This window comes from Hypomesus transpacificus, unplaced genomic scaffold (assembly GCF_021917145.1).
Source record: "Hypomesus transpacificus isolate Combined female unplaced genomic scaffold, fHypTra1 scaffold_30, whole genome shotgun sequence".
Lineage (NCBI taxonomy): Eukaryota > Metazoa > Chordata > Actinopteri > Osmeriformes > Osmeridae > Hypomesus > Hypomesus transpacificus.
In genome coordinates, this window is record NW_025813826.1 from 1,775,140 (window position 1) to 1,794,642 (window position 19,503).

The 19,503-nt window shown below is 41.7% G+C and overlaps 2 protein-coding genes across 3 annotated transcripts in view; one reads left to right on the top strand and one right to left on the bottom strand.

The window, feature by feature from the left end:
- The window catches only part of rasgrf2b (Ras protein-specific guanine nucleotide-releasing factor 2b), a 102,623-nt gene that overhangs the window by 59,581 nt on the left and 23,539 nt on the right, over window positions 1–19,503 (top strand). For both annotated transcript variants that reach the window (XR_006955584.1, XM_047015432.1), the window contains exons 20-23: window positions 20–109; window positions 194–300; window positions 3,094–3,206; window positions 3,392–3,452. Coding sequence is in view for 1 of the 2 variants with exons in the window: in XM_047015432.1 (XP_046871388.1) it covers window positions 20–109; window positions 194–300; window positions 3,094–3,206; window positions 3,392–3,452 (371 nt within the window). In the remaining variant the exon portion in view is untranslated. The remainder of the gene's footprint in view (window positions 1–19; window positions 110–193; window positions 301–3,093; window positions 3,207–3,391; window positions 3,453–19,503) is intronic.
- Window positions 13,370–14,532, bottom strand: LOC124463633 (MAP7 domain-containing protein 2-like). The gene is made up of 2 exons (XM_047015443.1): window positions 14,196–14,532; window positions 13,370–13,931 (listed from the first exon to the last, which is right to left on the bottom strand). The coding sequence occupies exons 1-2, from the start codon at window positions 14,503–14,505 to the stop codon at window positions 13,846–13,848; spliced, it is 396 nt and encodes a 131-aa protein (XP_046871399.1). The 5' UTR covers window positions 14,506–14,532; the 3' UTR covers window positions 13,370–13,845.

A 19,503-nucleotide genomic window follows, 5' to 3' on the forward strand; every position in this document is an offset into this window, starting at 1 on the left:
TGATAATGATGACCTGTAGTCCAATCAGGAGAGAACTCTCGCTCTTCCGTCTCTCCTGCCTCAGCCTTCGCTATTGCCACGGCTGCAGCTGGACATAGTTCTCCCACAGGTACACACAGATGCACACACATTGACAAACACACACACACACAGTCACACACACACTCACACTATGTCTGCCTGTGTCCTGCAGTGTTCACTAACTCTGAGAGGACATGTGATAAGGAGTTCATCATCCGCAGGGCTGCCACCAACAGAGTTTTAAATGTGTTGCGACACTGGGTCTCCAAACACTCCCAGGTCTGCACACACACACACACCACATACACACCAATACACACTCGCAATTCACAGTATTTTACAATCGCTATGACAAATGTTTCAATACTTTTAACAAGTTTCCTAAACTCTTGACACAGTTAGCACAACATCCATCTGTGTTGGCTATACAATTAACACTAGCTGTGTGCTTTGCTTGCATGATGTGATAGTTTAGGCTAGAAGTGCTTCGGTGATGACTAAACTCAGCCTGACAATCAGTACACACAGCCTTAGCTTTGTCAACCGAGCCGTCTTGCAACTTTTTTAAATGGAACTTCCCATCTAAAAGCCCTCTCTCCATCATTCAGCTACCGTCGGCAGTCAAAGTCATGTAACGATAGGGGATTCCCAGGGTCAAAAAGAAACTTCACTATTTTAACGTCACTATTTTTTTTTGACAGCCCTACAATTAAAACATTTGTTGTTGCATTGACACAAAATGCATAGAGTAAACACAAATTTAAAATACTTACATCTCTTTTACACACAAGCTCAACCAAACCAAAATAATCGATTTTTACTGCCCAATTTACCATTGCTTTCACACTGTATGTCAGAACAGATAACATCATGTTCAAAACCTAACTTATTGGCTAAAGTCAAAGTGAACAGCTGTTCATATTGTGAATTGAAACTAGTGGTGGGCCGTTATCAGCGTTATGGTGAGACTCTTATCGGGCGATTAAAAAAAATATTGCCGGTTATCTATTCTCAAAGTTGGGTTGCAAGCTATGATGACTTTCACCTTGATATTTTAGCGCGGATGTATACCTAGCCAAATTGCACTGTAGGGGGCAAGAGCAAGTCTTCAAACCTGTGTGTATGCCTTGTCTATGAAATTACCACATCAAACGTGACATGCTAACATGGATCCAGCTATGATGCCGCTGGGTTTGCTTCAGGGAAAATGTATTTTTAAGAAGCTTCCCAATGGAAACCTCAACAAGACTAAGGTTGTTTCAAGCGGGGCTAAAGCAGTTCCATAAAGGCCAATTTCAGCTCACGCAGTTCTACTCATTCAAGTCAGATTTAAGTAGTCAAGCTAATGGCTCGTGCACCCTATTCTTAAGCAGCCCGAGAGGTAAAACATGGATCATACAATCCACCACGGCAACAGCAATGCACACGTGACCTCTTCCAGAAAGAACGTTCCCTTTAAGCCTTGTATTACGACAGCTACCTCAACCACCGCTTCATCAAAATGAAACGACACGCCATGATTGACGTGAACGATAAGCTACGTAGGTCGAGGTCCTTTTTTGGTCTTTTAGTTACTTTGTTGATTAAAAAACAGATACCCTCTAAACACATGTAAATGTACTTTTTTGACAATGTATGAAATAAATAACCTACTAATTATCAATACATAACCCAGTAGTCTAACTTTTTAACACGTGTCGGAAAAATGGAGGATGTAACCTATGGATTTAACCTAAGTTTGTTTTGCAATTGTAGACTACTGTTAACAACTATATAGCTATGATAATTATACTTGGATAATTTAGATTGAGATAGGCATTTGAAATCACAAACTAGGCTACGTGGCGTGTATCAAATTATTGTTCATCATCGTTTAATGTAGGGGCGGCGCAAGATCATTTTTAATGCAGGTTCTAAGGGGATGCTAGATCATTGACAGGGGGAGCTGTGCAATTAAATATATTATATATAAACACTGTCAGGGCCGCCTGGGCCGGAGTGGGACCCATTTTCCGCCCGGCAGTGTAATGGCCAAAGCCAGCGCATCCCCCACCAGGGGCTGAGCCATACGTTGAACAATCGGGGCTTAACCCGAATCTAGAACCTAGTCAAGGTTTTGAAGTGAGGTGAATTCGGAACTTTACACGAATGCGAGCGTGCATAACGCGCAAGAGCTATTTTTTGCATTAATTTCTGTGCAAAATGGTTTTTTGAGCTTTCTGTAGGCTAATACAAACATTTCGTTGGACTCATATTGTAATATTTTCCGGAAATTACAACCCAAATTTTTACCTGAAAGATTCAGGGCTTTTGAGAAAAACATATTTTTCCCACCCTTGCAGGAACCTAGATTTATGAAGTGACAGATCTTTCTTTTTTTACCTGGCTTTTTCAGTTCCTCTTGGCATCTTTTCCCCATCCATTTTAATCTTTTTGCATCAGCTTAATCTTGCTAACTCCACAAAAATACATAATTGTTTAGGGTTGTTTCCGTGGCAACAAACTTACTTGTGTTTGAGAAAGAGAGCATGGGCGACAACTGAAAACGGCACTTTTTAATCCACGGTCTGATCATGCTTTTATTTAAATTAAAAGATAGTGTAGCCTATTAGCTTACTTATCAGTCACACAGTAACTTAACAAGTATTGTTTTATTCAGTGTGTGAAAAAAACTAAGAGAAAGCAGGCGATCTGCTGGACCAATTAATGAGTGGGCAGAGCGGCCCACTGTGAATTCTCCCGATGGCCTCCCGGGCCTGAATACCATTAATAAATGAGCAATATTTTTGGTGGTGCTATGGGGGTGCTTTGGTCTTTCTAACATCAGTTCTAATTTAATTTATTTGTAATTTTTAGCATGAAATTAACTGTTTTGCCAATTGTATGTCGTAGGTGTGTGAAGAGTTTATGAAACCTGTTAGAAGTATTGAAAAAATTGTCATAGTGATTGTAAAAAAAGCTGTAAATAGTGTGTGCAGGAAGAAAGAAGGGTAGCAAACAAGAGAAAGCACGCTGGCACTAAATTATAGACCTGTGTGTTTGTATGTGTGTGTGTACGTGTGTGTTGTGCAGGACTTTGAGATGAATGGGGAGTTGAAGATGACCGTGGCCTGTCTGCTGGAGGAGGTGCTGAGAGACCCAGACCTTCTGCCTCAGGAAAGGAAGGCTACTGCCAACATACTGAGGTACACACACTCACACAAGCACACACTCTCCCACAAACTAAAACATGCCATTCACAAACACACACACACACACTCTAATGATAGATTGCCTTGTTCTTACAGAGGATTAGGGTTACAATTGACCCACAGCAGATCAGGATTTGTTGTATTGTCAGTTGACCAATCAGAATGTGTTGTCTTGTCAGCGCGCTTTCCCAGGAGGAGCAGGACGACACACAGCTAAGGATAGAGGACATCCTACAGATGGTAAGGAAACTACAATACCCACAATGCACCTTTACTTCACAAATCAATGTACATGGAGGTCCAACTGGCCAGCATCTCCTTCAGTCAGTGTCTCTGAAGTTGATTGGACAGTCCTTGAGTGTGATGGAATAGGATTGGACAGGTATTGAGTATGATGGAATGGGATTTGAGAGCAGGGTCGGACTGGGACCGAAAAACAGCCCGGGACTTTTAAACACAGTCCAGCCCCCCCATACCTCCACTTTCTCCCTCACTTTCTTTTTCCATACTTGTCTCTGTTTCTGCATCTGCTATTTGATGTTGCAAAAGAACAATAATCAGTCAACTATATTCAATAATGACAATCAATTCAACAAACTAATTTCCATATAATAACCCTGTTAACAGACTGACTCTTGTGTACAGTTGCAGTGCTGCACCTGTCATAGTCTCTCCACTGGACCCTGTCACCAGAGCAGCCTCCATCTCTTTCCCTGTGTCACCTGTGCCTGCTTTAATACACAGAACAGAAAATCAAGACAATTGCATTTGAGCCACATAGCACGTGTATTATTTAAAGCCAAAAAACATGTTGGGCATATTTAGATGAGTGCCTTTTTCTCTTGGCCATTTATTTTACTTCTTTTAAAATGTATAGCCTATATATTGGCTAACAGTAATACCAAATGTATGATGTCTTTAGAAACATTAAAACTATATGGTTTGGAATGATATTAGAATTTTATAAATGTCGAAAATACAGCTGCTTACAGCTACTTGCACCTGGCGCCTCGATCTGGTACAGCTGTATCTTCGGGCTTCAAACTCTCTTCGTCTTTTGACGGCCTAAACATGTAGGTTATTCTATACGTCTACATTGTACAGCATTTGCTTGCAGTGCCCGTTGTTTTTCTCCTTTTCTTTTCCTTTCCATTTCTTTGCTAAGCAAACAACGATGTTAGCTAAAATAGCTCCAATGAATTGGCTGTACCCGGAAAACGATAGATTTTTTATCAATCGTGATCTGCAAAATGGACGGACAAGTGCACCGTTCAAGTTTACACGGGGGAAATGCCCACCCCCACCCTTTGGATTTTGGATCGCTCTAGTTAAACAACCTCAAAGTGAGCGTAAACTATTAGGATTTTTTTTCGTTTGTTTGACCGGCTGTTCGGGATATCTTTGACCGGCTGTTCGGGATATCTCCCGAGTCTCCCGATGGCCAGTCCGACCCTGTTTGAGAGGATGGCCAAGCTTTTTAACTTGCTATCAGCCCAGAATAGACTGCAGAGAATGAATCACCAGTTGAATGAAAATCATCATGTAACTATGCCAGTACGGACAATTGATAGCATAATATAAATGGATACTGTGAAGTAGCTGATGTCACTATGGCGACCCATGGGAAATGTGCAGTGGTCACCTGGCTCGTTCCTGTGATTTATTAACTCCAGTCAAAATCCCTTAATAATAATTTTTTCTGTTTGTGAACCTGGCTCAAAATTATAGCTTTTTCGTTTGCAGAATTTGCAAGCACCTTGCACCCCATTTTTGGGGCTTAGGTCAAAGACGGTCTTGCACAGTAGAGTAAATCACCGTGCTTTTGACGTCATAATAGGTATAAGCTTTTATTGATATAAGCAAAAAAAATTAAGCATTTTTTCTTTATTTAGACTGGACTAATCGAGCAGGGTGCCAAAACAGAAATGCAGTACCACCAATCTCCATCGGGGCCTTTGCTTCAAGCTGAGGAGCTGGGCTTGGGACCATGGGATCATAGACCTATTATTAAGTAGACTAAGCGTCAAAGCTGGGTAAACATGGCAATAGAGATAAAAAGAAAGAGGAAAAGGGTGATTGAGAGAAAGATAGAGAGAAATAGAGAACTATGTGTGACCGGGGGTGTAGGTTATAATCGTAAACGAACAAAAAAAGCAAAACTAGGTGGAAAAATACATGGTCGTTAACTGAAATTAAAATTAAAATGAGGCATTCCAAAAAAACGAAAACTAACTAAAACGGTATTGTCTCGTAGCAAGACTAGGGTAACTAAAATAAAATAAAAATATAGCTGCAAGCAGCGATGCGGGTTCCTCCGCAAAATGGCAAAATATTATACAAATGTACATTGTAGAAGGTCAAGAGTTGGACAACAAGAGAGCAAAACGACTTTATGTTGGGCCAACGACAATAGGCTGAATGGGGATTTGAACTCATGAGCATAAGGTTACAAGGCAGCCTCTCTATCCTCTCTGCTACACACCAACTGTTGAAAATATATGAGTAGAAAGGGCCTAGTACTATCCTTGGTCAGCGTTGGGACAAAGGTTAAGAAACGGTTGACATTTCAAAGTGGAATTGCATGAAATTGCGCATGGTATTTCATAATGATGTCATCCTGTTTAACTAAATAGATATTCAAAATTAAGACTGCGGCTGGATTCAAACCTACAACCTTATACTTTGCAGGTCACTGTCCCAGTCCATTGAGCTATTCTCAGTGTTGAAAATTGTCCTGTTCAGTTACTGTATAAAAAAGTAAGCTGTTTCTTCTGTGGTAAGAGTTGTTAGATTCAGCCAAAGTTTAAACTACTCAAATTCAATCATATTTTTAATGGTTGATGGTACTTCAGAGTGATGTCATCTTGAACCCAATAAGGTTTGAAAACCATCAGTCAAAATGATATTTGATTTATTGACACAAAGATATTGAGGCAATGTGGACATTTACATAAATACACCCCTTTCAGACATTTTGTATTACATTTCTCATTCCATTTCACCCTATATAAAAACACACCTGCCCGCACACCATCCCCCAATCCATGCCGTTTACCTCCCTCCCAGCACAAGTCAATCCAAAACAAAAATGCTGTTGCGGACGCATGGATTTAGACGTCGACCAAAATTTGCCTCCCACAATCAAAACACATTGCTCTCAACACTGTTTCCAGAATTTCTCTAAGATGGCTTAGACCGCTTTCCAAAACCACAGTTATCTTCCAATGAAGACTAGCCTCATTGGCAAAAGGTCTGCAGCACAGTTCATGATGATCTCCTTGCCGACACAAATGTATGAAGGCCTACTCTCACTTCCGATTAAACCACACAACATGCACTCTCAGGGTGACCAACAAGATTATTTTAACTAACAAACAACAATATTACAAACATCTAACTGAACAAATGCAACAACTAAAATCCCTTGCATAGCTGTTGTAACCAAACTATTTACCACAAGTCTTGGCGTTTTTTGACATGCCGCACTGCATGCTGGGTACCCAAGAGCGCTGACGCTGATGATCTAGCTGTGCTCCGACTGTGTGATATGACGAGATGCTACTGACACGCAAAGGTCCCGGCGTCTCCTGAAATGTAACGCGTCTTTCTGCCTTGAAGCTGCGTGCGCATCATCATCAAGACCCCATGTATATGACAAGATAACATCCAAGCTAACACTTTCGGCAAATCTGACTGCAGCTTTGTATACCATATGTAGCCTACTGTGTTATGGTTGTTTGAGGTAAACAACTTGCTTAATGAATTTAATGGCTGTTAAATGTCAAATCCAACTATACATTTATAAAAGAGAGAGTTCCAATCAAATCTGAATTTTTTTTAAACCTAGAGGTTTAAAAGACAACCTTTGCCTAAACTGACATGCACCAACTCAGAGAACTGAGTTTCAACATCCATTTGCACATTTAGTCTCTATTTTTTACTCTACTCTTAAGGCATAACTATGTTTAACTTAATGTCTGCGCCTCTCTGTCACCAACTGTCTCTGGAGTGGGGGCTTTACAGGGTTTCTACAGGTGTAAACAAGTTAAATTTAAGACTTTTTAAGACCTTTTAATACCCCTTCCAATTGAAATTAAAGACCAAATTTACGATGGAAATACAGATCAAAAGTGGAAATATACAGTAATCTTCCCAAACACTGATGTCTGTTCAATATGAACAGTATGGTAAAATGACAACAATCGGTTGAGTTTAAGTACATTGACTAAATGTGTGTAATGCGAAAGGATAACACAAAAATTGAATTGCTATCCTAAATTATATTTTGTATTAAACAATGGTGGAGCAGAAACTAGCAATTCCATGAATCCCATGGAAACAAAGGCAAATGTGTGAGATGTACTGATGTGGAGCACAAATCATCCAAGAAGCAGTACTTCTCTTGAGTGGTTTTTATTCAGATGACTAATCATTGGATTCAGGTCAAAAGTCTATAACTTGAACTGGTTTCATTACTTAAGACACTAAAAGTCAGCAGCTTGGCATGCTGGGACATGGAAAGGATTACAAATTTCGACTTTCATCAAAGTAAAAAATGCTGGTTTGTCCTTTTTCATCAATATCCTCAAAAAAGCAGTCTGCAGAGCTACTGTGTCTGTGGGGTGACTGTCTGTCTCTGGAGGGGCAAGCAAGGCCTGCAGGCAGGGGCAAGCAGGGCCTGCAGGCAGGGGCAAGCAAGGCCTGCAGGCAGGGGCAAGCAGGGCCTGCAGGCAGGGGCAAGCAGGGCCTGCAGGCAGGGGCAAGCAGGGCCTGCAGGCAGGGGCAAGCAGGGCCTGCAGGCAGGCAGTCAGGGCAGGCCAGCTGGATGAAGCTGTCCTGTGGTCAGGGCTGAAGAGAAGCTGTCCTGATTCTGATTCAGTCCAGCTAGAGGGGGGTAGTCCAGCAAGGGATCAGCATCCTCTGTTGAACTCTGTTGAGCAGGCCTCTGCATGACCCTCCAGACCTGTAAAAGTGAAGAAAGGATCCATGTCAGTTGTGAAAAATGAAGCTTTTTGCATCTACACTTGACATAAACTACAGTTTTGACTGTGAAATGCTCCTGTAGGTTAGTTATAACGAAGTTAAGTCTGTACTCGCTGTGAAATATTTTACTATTGATTGTTGTACACTGTACAGGTACAGTCCTGCACTTTTTTGTGGTTCATGTTGTTTTAATTTTTAACTTGTATAACTGCATGCTCTTATGGGTCTTCCCTCTTGGCACTTGTTTAGTTTTTTCACAATGTATGCTTCATGTTTTGGCTGCTTGCAATGTTTGGGACTACCTCGTTGTTATGATCAGTGACCTATGCTCTTTTGTAAAGCTCTCTCTTGGAAGTCGCTTTGGATAAAAGCGTCTGCTAAATGCATAAATGTAAATGTAAATGCAGTGGCATTACTTGAGCTTGAATCCAAACTGATGGAGACCCGGCAATGCAAAGTCACTCAAAACATTTGGCTCGATTCCAGGCTCTGGCAAGAGTATTTAGCTCTAAACTGGTCAATATACACCTGACCAAAGACCAGCTCAAACTTTGCCTTTAAACAGTGATTCTGACTGTCAGAGACCTTTTAAATAGGCTGACCGAGTTAAACTAGCCTGGCTAACGTAGGTCGCTTTCTCAGGAAAATGACAAATGAAATAGGCTTGTTTTGAAAGATCCTATAAACTGGCTATCTTCAGTTGACTCTTGACTACAAAAAGCAGCCCTCCCTGACGTTTTAGGACTAGAATTTAGTGAATTACGATATCGTACACACTGCCAGTGAGTGAGCGAGCCGAGTCTGTCATTGAGGCAAAGTCAAAACTATGTACCCCCGGGACGCAGTCTCACTCCACTTGCAAGTTTTCCACAAATCACAAAAATAATCGGAGCATCTGGCTAGAAGTACAATTCCTACATCTCCCAAAGGCTTCCCTCCTCGAGGTTTGGTAACAAACACATTTCTGGTGTCGACCGAACTGTGAAATGGTGAACTTATGAACATGACGCGACCAAAACATGGCTGCCGCCTAAGCCTATGCGGTCTCCCTAACGCATAGGCTTATTACAAAGACTTTAACGAGCCAAATCAAAATTCTGAGCCGCAGGTCTGTGGGGGAATCGCTTGTTCTCCTAAAAGCTGCCCTCCTCTACCTTTTTGATGAATTCGCCGAGATGCTACATGATTCACTACTATAGACTCACGGTGTTACGTGCAAACTCGGACGTAGAGCGACTTTAAATAAGGCTGCAACGGTCAAAAATAAGGCTACAGCTAATCTGATAGCATCGTTGTTGCCGTAAAACGCTTGGCAACTTTCTGAGCTATGATTGACATGATGTTGAACCAATAATATAGGTCAAAATATTAAAAAACGGCGACATCCGGCGTTGTTCGGCACACCATGAGTAGCTCACGGTGTTCCGTGCACTCTATTATTTAACTCATGGTGTAACGTTTGCTTCTTTCCACCAGGGGTCCAACAGATAGAAACATGTTTAACTGACAACCACAAAGATAAAACATTTAAAGACACTTGTGAGACACATGTAAGAACCTTACATGTGTTTATACTCATAATATAATATACATAATATGCATATGTATATTATGGATACTATTATATGGATGATAATAATATGTATGATAACCTAATATACATTATTGGGTGTGCTTTGCCTTCGGCAAGCACAAACCATTGTTATCTCACATATATTTATTGTGAGAATGCTGTTAAGCATTCTCACTATTGTTTTTCTGTTTCTCTTTATTATTATTATTCCAACTTCTTAGTTCTTCCGCCGTTTTTTGGACTTTAATTAGTCCTGCATACTTTCACGGATTCCTACAATTTTTGTATCAAAACATTCAGCTCCTTCAGGAGATGATGGCTATGACTTCTGGTATTTCTCACTTTTATACTTTTTAAAGAATTAAGGTCTTTGTGCAAATTATTCTCCCATTAAAAGTAATGGTAAATCCTTTCAAATCATTAAAAGCTTCCTCCTCTTTCAAACTTAACTGCTTCAGCATACTTTCAGCTAGAGACACCATTCAAACTTTAAAATGTTCACAAGACATTCAGCTATTCCCAAATGATTCAGCTTTTTCAAATATATTCAGCCAATTTTGAATTGTGACAGTTTTAAATACATGACAAATTTAGCTTCTTCTTGATTTTAATGATTGAGCAGCCAGCAGAGTGGCACACGCTGCTCTTTTTCTGATATTCAACTAAATTGTTAAACAAATTCCTCTGACGTTCATATAGTTTAACTTACAGAAACAAGTTTGACCTTAACATGTAGGAAAACTTGTCCTCTTTCAGCCAATTTAACTACTAAAGAGCTTACTTTTACAGATTTTCAGCTTTGAGCCTTGAAGCGAGAGCAGCCTTTCAAATTCTCTCATTAACTTCAATGGAGATGTGGGTAAAATTTGTCAGAGAATTTCGAAAGTAGACGTGTTTTTAAACTGCCGGTAGAGTCGTATTTTTGACCGCACAGACATATAAAGGACATCTCTGGTTTCGGCAGAGTCTTGGGTCTCGGAAAATATCCAAATTTTTGGAATTGGACGTATAGTTTTGCGTCTAGGTTAACTTGTTTGAGGTGTGGATGCTAGGTAAATGTTGGTCATTCTGTCTGCCCAGCTCGTTAGCGAGTACAGCTGCTCCATTGCCGTGGCAACCAAACAAACACACACCAGGAAACCAAAAGGAACACGTTTTCGAAACTGCAGGTAGTCCATTTCTGACTGCACAGACATATAAAGAATATCTCTGGTTTCGGCAGAGTCTTGGGTCATGGAAAATATCCTTATTTTTTGGATTTGACGTACAGTTTTGCGTCTAGGTTAACTTGTTTGAGGTGTGGATTCTAACTTAATTTCTGTTATTCTCTGCCCTCAGCGCTTTAGCAATCATAGCTGCACCATCACCGTGGCTTCCACACTGCCTCTTTTGTGTGACTCACACATTTAAAAAATGTATTTCAGCTTTCGGATATTTTTCTCATTTCTGTATTTTCAGCAATAAAAAAAACGTTCAGCTCCTTCAGGAGATGTGTGCTATGTGTTTTGGTATTTCTCACTTTTATACTTTTAAAAAATTAAGGTTTTTGTGCAAATTATTCTCCCTTTAAAAGTAATGGTTAATCCTTTCAAATCAATAAAAAAGCTTCTTCCTCTTTCAAACGTAACTACTTCAGCATACTTTCAGCTGGAGACACCATTCAACCTTTAAAATGTTCACAAGACATTCAGCTTATAACTTTCTACTAAATGTTCACTATTTTCAGCTTTTTTAGCATGGTCAACTATCCCCATTCATGTTTTCAGCATTCTCACTGCTGTTTCGCAGGAACAGCCTTTTCTAGTTATTATTGTTTCTTTTCGCGCCCCTAAGGCTCAGTCAATATTTGGACTACATAGACAACGGTGGTGTCAAAAGTTTCGTCTTGGTAGCGATTGCGTTGCTTCTATTCGGATTTACGCTCCGTTGCACGGTTTAGGTTTTAATTAAGTTTTTGTGGCAAAAGTGAAGCTAACGGTGGCTAACTTGCTAGCCACAGTCACTGACGCTACTGACGTCAATAACGTCACGAAATATCGCGTGACTACCTTTAGCAGAACATTAGTTTAGCAGCTCGTTAACTTCTGGGAGATAGCTAGGCTAACTGCTTTACTGCAAGGGAGCTGCAGAAACGCCACAAGCAAATAGGCCAGGGTGATAACTATTTACTCATTTTACTTTGTGATATGAAAAACAATATAAGCTGATATAAGGAAGTAGTTACATCTACTTTCGAAAACATTAGTCTACTATTTCACTGAAGCATTAGCATCATGGCATTAGCCTCTGTTGTCCGGGCAACATATACTACAGCGGTCTATGATCGTTAAAACAAACATTCCTCACAATTACATTTTCGTTGTAGGATTTATTATGACATTAGATTACAAGTAAACAATTTGTTGGTGAAATTATCATTACCTGTGGTTTCAAACCAGTGTAGCTCACTGCAACGCTGTACTGTTAGTAGCTAAAAAAAACATCTCCAGAGCTGTTTACAGTACTGTAGCCTACGTAGGAAGTCAATGATGTTCGGCACTACCCTTTCTTAAATCAAAAGTCTTTCAATAGGTGAAACTATCTGACTAGTGACTACTAACCTGAACGCCATTGCCACAGCCTAAACTTCAATCTGTTCATGAAAATAATTCATTTCAGCCTAGACCGTACAACGGAAGTAACGTTAAATCGAATTCAACCAACGCAATCGCTACCAAGACAGTCTAGTAGTAGTTGTAGCCTACAATTTACCGGGGCAGCTTCTCCACACAGCAGGGCTATATCGCATATAATGATCGCTACCACTGACATTTTTATGAATGAGTGATTTTCCCCTAAGTAAATGTCAAGCTTATTTACGTTTTTTGGGGGCATATTTTCAGTTAGCAGATGATACAATTTGAATCGCGATTCCATCTGAGATAGCTACTGCCGGTAACGTCGTTGTTAAAATAAATTTAAAAGGGGTTTCTTCATTAATGAATAAATGCAATATGAGTAGGCTAAATGCTTGAAAATATCACGAGAAGGGAAAAACTTACAATGACGTTTAAATCATAGAGATCAGGTCAATTTTTACACCGGTCTGCCAAATATATTCGTTTTGATTCAACTATGAGGTTGCTGATCACCATTCCCTCTGGCAGGGGAAATGACAAGACTATTTCATTCTACTCTTCACTGTTAGTATTTTGAGTTGTAAATGAGCAGAAAAAAATATGCTTTTAAATCTATGTAATCTTAATAAATAATAAGAAGGCTATGCATTTTAATATAAAATATACAGAAATATCAGTTGTTAAATGTAGGCTAATTTAAATACGGACCCCTACAAGTAAGCAAGCACACCCAACTATTTCCCCAGAAATGGTACCCCCTCTAGTTAGTCTATACTATCCATATAAATTACCTTAACTATGTATATTACGGACTATTCTAATTGCCCATTATTTTAATAACCAAATAAGTCACTTATATTAGCTTTTGCTTCTGAAAGGCAACACATTACACTTTCTTTCATCGCAAGAAAGTTGGAATAGGAGCTTGTATTTGTGTGGTTGTATCAGTTATTCGCTAGCACACAGGTTTTCAGGGATACTTTATGGGAATACAGTGGAAGCTCCTGTGATTCTAGTGGTTACCCCTCACCTTGAATATGCGTGTCAAAATGAAAGCTGGTGGAAAGTTGGCATCCGTCACAGGGTTCTCATAGGGACAAGTTATTCCTTTGGCTAGACTACTTCTCAGCATTAGAAATACAAGGTGTTGTGAAATGGACAAATTGTATGTGGACAAAGCCAACTTCAATCCATAATTGCATTCACTCTTTATTTCCATAGCTAGTGTGGTTTCAAACTAGCATACCTACATATCCTACACAAAGATATAGAATTGTAAATCAATTGGAGCCCTGCTTTCAACAGAGAACTGTGAGATGTTGTGTTTAGAAATATATTAGGATCATTAGCTTCCCTGCATAAGAACAGGTACTGACAGGAGGCGCGACGAGAACGCTGATCCATATGCCTCCCAAAAAAAACTATTAACATTAAAGTTGATTTTAAAAGATTAAACTGATTAAAGATTAAACAGTTGAAATGCCAAAGATAGGCGGACAAACCGATTGCGCGACGCCAAAGGTGTCTTGTTTCCTTCTGTCACTTCTGTCCGGACAGGATAGGAAATGCAGAACATATTCAACAAAAACATTAAACAGAACTGGTTAAAATAGCCAAAGATAGCAAACATATATACAAAGATAGCAAACATATATACAAAGTGCTAGATCTCACTAAGAAAGCACTTGGGGCAGTACCAGTCCCCTGCTGGCACACTTGCAATCCCCAAACAGGTGAGGTGGAACCAGAGCTCACAAAGTTCACACTGTACCCACTCATAGATGGCATCCTCCACACCTGCCTCCTCACCTGAGGGAGGGGATAGGCTACGGCAGACAGCGCAGTGTCCGCCAAGCTCCTCCACTACTGCCATCTGCCTCTCCTTCTCTGCCCTCTTCCTCTCCTTTTCCTCCCTCTTCCTCTGGGCCTCCTCCCTCTTCCTCTGCGCCATCTCCCTCTTCCTCAGCACTTCTGCCTGTCTCCAAAGCCGCGCTTCCTCCTTCTCCTCTTCCTCCTGTCGGACCAGCAGCTCGTTGTATTCGTCACTGGTGACGACCCGAGCACCAAGTGGTGGCCTCCTCCTCACCACTGGTAGCCGCTGGTCTTGACGGTTGGCCATCACAGGGGGTATTAAAATGTCTCCCCACTTGGCTGAGACCAGACCTGACCACACCAAAGGATTAGATGGAGCAGGTCCATGGCAGGTGCAGGTTCGGCAGCAAGGGGTTGCTGCAGGGGGGGCAGGGCCGGTGGAGGGGGCTGGGCCGATGATGGTCGCCGTGGTGGGGGTTGGGCCGGTGGTGGTTGCCGTGGTGGGGGCTGGGCCGGTGGTGGTTGCCGTGGTGGGGGCTGGGCCGGTGGTGGTCGCCGTGGTGGGGGCTGGGCCAGGGGTTGGGCCGTTGGTGGGGGCTGGGCCGGTGGTGGTCGCCGTGGTGGGGGCTGGGCCAGGGGTTGGGCCGTTGGTGGGGGCTGGGCCGGATGTGGTCGCCGTGGTGGGGGCTGGGCCGTTGGTGGGGGCTGGGCCGGTGGTGGTCGCCGTGGTGGGGGCTGGGCCGGTGGTTGGGCCGTTGGTGGGGGCTGGGCCGGTAGGGGTCGCCGTGGTGGGGGCTGGGCCGGTGGTGGTTGCCGTGGTGGTCGCCGTGGAGGGTGCAGGTCTGACGTTGGTCAGCTGTGTCTTGTCGTGGCCTCCCCTGTTGCAGGGGAAGAGGCCTGTCCTCCTGAAGGCTGCTCTGATGTTTTCAGGCTTGGCAGCGTTAGGCCAAGCCTCCTTAAGGAGGCGGGAAAAGTTTTTTTTCCCCAAAAAAACATCCCCCCTCACCAGGCCAAGACGGGCAGCATCCCTGTGAAAGATCCTCTTGAGAGGACCAAACACCCCCACATCCAGTGGCTGCATGATGTGAGTGGTGTGCTCAGGGAGGCACACAACCACCACCATGTTCTCTCTGCAGAACCGGATGGCTTCCCTGTTCTTATGTGGTTCCGCCTGGTCGACCACAAGGAGCAGAGGCCTCTCTGGCGGGGCATGTTTGATGAAATGGCCTAGCCACCCTTACCTCCATCTCCTGAGGGGTGTAGGTTCTCCTCCTCTTTGCCTGTTTTGATGTCATGGCTGTAGAAATAGGCAGATAATTTGCGTTATCATTTGTGGCATAATAGATGAAGCTCGAGTTCTTCTAGATATTGTTTTGGCTGGTGTGCCACGGTTAGGCTACAATACAGTATATTGATGATCATATATTGATCATGCTAAGTCTACTAATAAAGGCAAAAGACACCACAGGGATTTGAGCCCCGTCCTGACAAAGCAGGAGTGCCACCACTGGAGTCAAAGGGAGCGCCACACAGTAGTAGACCCTACTGTACCTGTTTTCTATTTCATAATATATTAAATAATGTTGACTCTAGCATCAAAAATAACTGTTAAGTAATTGTATTTGAAGTAAGAGAAATATTACGTCTAAACAATATTGTTCAGTCTTATGATTTTAGGTTGCGGCTGCATAAGACACAACGGGACAGTTAAGGTTTCCTGAGGTAATTTAAAAAAAACAGAGCACAGAGCTTGCGCACTGTGGAGCAATTCAATTGAATTCAATCATATATTGACATACCAAGGTGAAATTGTTTATGGTACTAGAGATTGATGTCGTCTTGAACCCTATTAGGTTTGAAAAACAATCAGTCAAAATTACATTTGATTTATTAACAAAACAAATATTGAGGCAATTTGGACATTTACATAAATACACTTCTTTCAGCCATTTTGTATTGCATTTCTTATTCCATGTCACCCTATGTAAAGACATGTATTCTACACATCTGTAACTAATTTCAAGTCGATTGGGTCTATGGTTTATGAGTAGAAGGGTTTTGAAGGTTGTACCAAATTTGGACAGTACAGCAAAATCTATCATGGCGGACCTTATGGGTTCTTGAGGCTTTTTTGTTCCCCATGAGAAATAAGGAATGTATACCAATTTTCAGGCATTTTGGAGTAATGGGGCGCTGGGGAAATCACGTAGACTTTGGGCGTGTTTTATAGCGCCACCTTTGGGCGCACATGGGCCACTAGCCGTCTGGGAGTAATGAGTGACCTGTTGTATCATTGGGCCAAATTGGGAAAAATCGGGTCCAGGACTTTTTGAGCTATTGGGCCATTTAGCGGAGAAATATAATAATAAGAATAAGAATAAGAATACTAACAAAAACAATAGGATTCCTCCTACCGGAGAAACCCTAATTATAAAGTAAATGTCCTTAGTTTTCGTCTTTGTCAATGTATTTCATAGAACAAATATCTTTCAGCGTTTACATTTCCGACTGGGAATGCAGAAATTATGACATTCCATGTCAAATGTAACTTAGCACAGTCCATGCTCTTCGCCTAGCATCATGGCGTTACCGAAAGTTGGTAGAAAACGTGGCAAATTTATCAGAGGGAAAAATCCCACAAATTTAAAAGTCCATTTGAGAAGCGCGCACAAGGACCTATCTTTCTATCTAATCTATCTAACCTATCTTTCCTGAATAAGATGAAGGACAACGCCAGGCCCCCCTCCACCAAAACGGCAGCTAACCCCGCTAGAGAAATAGGCAGCGTGACAACCGTAGGACAGAGGACACTACAGCAGTGCTTTCAACGGCGAACCGATAGCTGCTGGTCAGTGAATACACAGGAGCACCACAAACGGGAGGAAGCGTTGGTCAATATGTTTATTGATATTGGAATGTCTACACGATTGTGTGAGTCAATTGCCTTCAAAAAGTTTGCCACTTCACTCGAACCAAAGTTCTAAACACCTGGGGCCTCATGTTTAAACATTGCGTACGCACAAAAAGCTTGCGTATGCTGGTTTTCACGCACACTTTGTGATGTATAAAGATTTACTTGACGTGAGAATGTGCGGGCCGTCACGGAAAGTTTTGAGCAGATGTGAGAATGTACGGACTGTCCGCAAAGTCTTGTATGGCTCTGTAACATGGCGAATTCTAACTGAAAAGTGCCGAAACTCACCAAACATTACAAAATAAAGTTACCACTACTACGTTTATGACGTTTACTATTCAAAAAACATAAAAATAAAAGTTTGATCATTAATGTGGATGATCACATCAAAATGCCAAAACCCAAAACAGGAAATCCTATATAGCCTTCTGTTTAATCCGCTACCACTTAATAACTTATGTTAAACTTGAGGGTGTCAAATGAACGGCAAAATCACTGTTACAATGCGCCACCACTCGTTTCTTAATACATCGGACCATTTCTTCTTAATTTCTGCCATGATCCGTTTCTCCAAACCCACAGCATTTATGGCCCTATAATGATAATAATGATTTTATTTGTAATGCACTTTACATTGAGCTAAATCTCAAAGTGCTACAGGTTAAAAACAAGAAAGGGCGCAAATAGTGACAGTTTTCCACTCTGCCAACTTTCTTTTGTCGCTAATACCCGATGAGGCCGCCAAACAGGACACATTAGGTGCGTTCCACATGGACTGCGGCTGCATGAAACGACCGGCGAGAGTAGCCGCTTGCAGTCGGGGAGGAGTTGAAAACGGCTCTGTGAAGTCGGACATTCCAGCTTGTCGTGGTTTGCTGCGTTGGTTTGCTTACTTTACTTTATTTATAATTAAACTTAGTCTTTCCGTTAGTGAAGAGGTGGACTAAAACCCTTTCTTCAACACATTTTTTATTCAATTTGGTCCGGATTTGAGCATTGGCGAAACTGAAGGTGTCAGAATAATTACAAAACACGTGTCAAAGTTGTCGTGTGTGAGTCTGGCCAATCATGAAATAGCTGTGTCGTCATTAGAACCCGTGCAGTTGCTCTTGAGAAAATGCGCTCGGCTACACAGCTTGCAGTTCTTGAATTGATCTCACGGTACTTTGATGGCTACGTCACAGTGAACTAGCCTCGGTGCCGTCTCAAGTCGGACAAAAAGCATTTCTCCGCGCCTGTCACCAAGCCTTTCAGCTACTCTGAGCTTTCCTTTTTCACTGACATGGTACATAAACATGGCATAGGCTAGGCTATATTTAGGAAATGTGTTATTCCAACAGCCGCCCCAACAGCATCCCAACATTGATCCTTCTCTACGTTGTTCTTGTAAAATTGGTGCTGGGGGTCATGCAACTCCTTGCTTTTCAACTTCGAGAATTAATTTGATGTCGTCCATCTCCTTGAATTTCACACTGATTTTCAAAATCAACTTGGGGGTTCTCTCGGTAGACTATGTCTGCACGCGTGTACTGTTTTGTGTGCAACGCGTGAAAACTCTTTTCTCTTAAACAACCAAAACAACTACGGACAAGCTGTCTCAACAGGTCAATCAGTTTATTTTGATTCGTTTTTATCAGGGTAACCACATGGTTTTATATTAGTGAATATTGTACGTAGGCCTTCAAAGCAATATTTAAAAAATAATTTTAAAGTCTACAACTTTACAAATGTTCACCATAGTCTACAATTAATGTAGTAAAATCTTAATAACATGTTTTTTCTCTCTCAAGATATCAATTAGTGGTGTATTTTATCATCCTGCAGCCGATTTTGCAAGCGTCTCGCCAAAAAAATCGACCAGCTGCCAAAACGATCGCTGCAGATCGCAGGCAATCGCAGGCATTCGCGGCGCTTCGCAGCCAGTATCGCCGGTCCCTTAGTCTGTTGGCTACAAGCCCTCGCCCCTCGGCGTGAAGCAACAGCCCCGGTGGATGTAGGTGGTATTGCATTTCGTGTTTGACTTCCGACTCCTCTGGTCGTTTTTATTCTATTAAGTCCAGTCAGCATTAACAAATTATCTCCCCCAATAATTTTTGTTCGATTCTCGAACCTGGCTCATACTACTAGCTTTATCATAGAATAATTTTTCCTGATTTTTGCTAAGTTTAAAAACCAATCCGAAATGGGTAAACTATCACCCTATTTATTTGCTTACTTCAATAAAAGTTGCCTGCAAATGTGCTTGCGGATACTAACAGGGCAAGAGCACAAAAATTCACATTGGCCGATAGCCGATTTACACGGAGCTGATGAGCCATAGACTTGTATTGAATGAGCACAGGGAGAAATGGCTTGGTTTGCCTGCCCTTTTGTAGCAAGTTTAGCAAATGG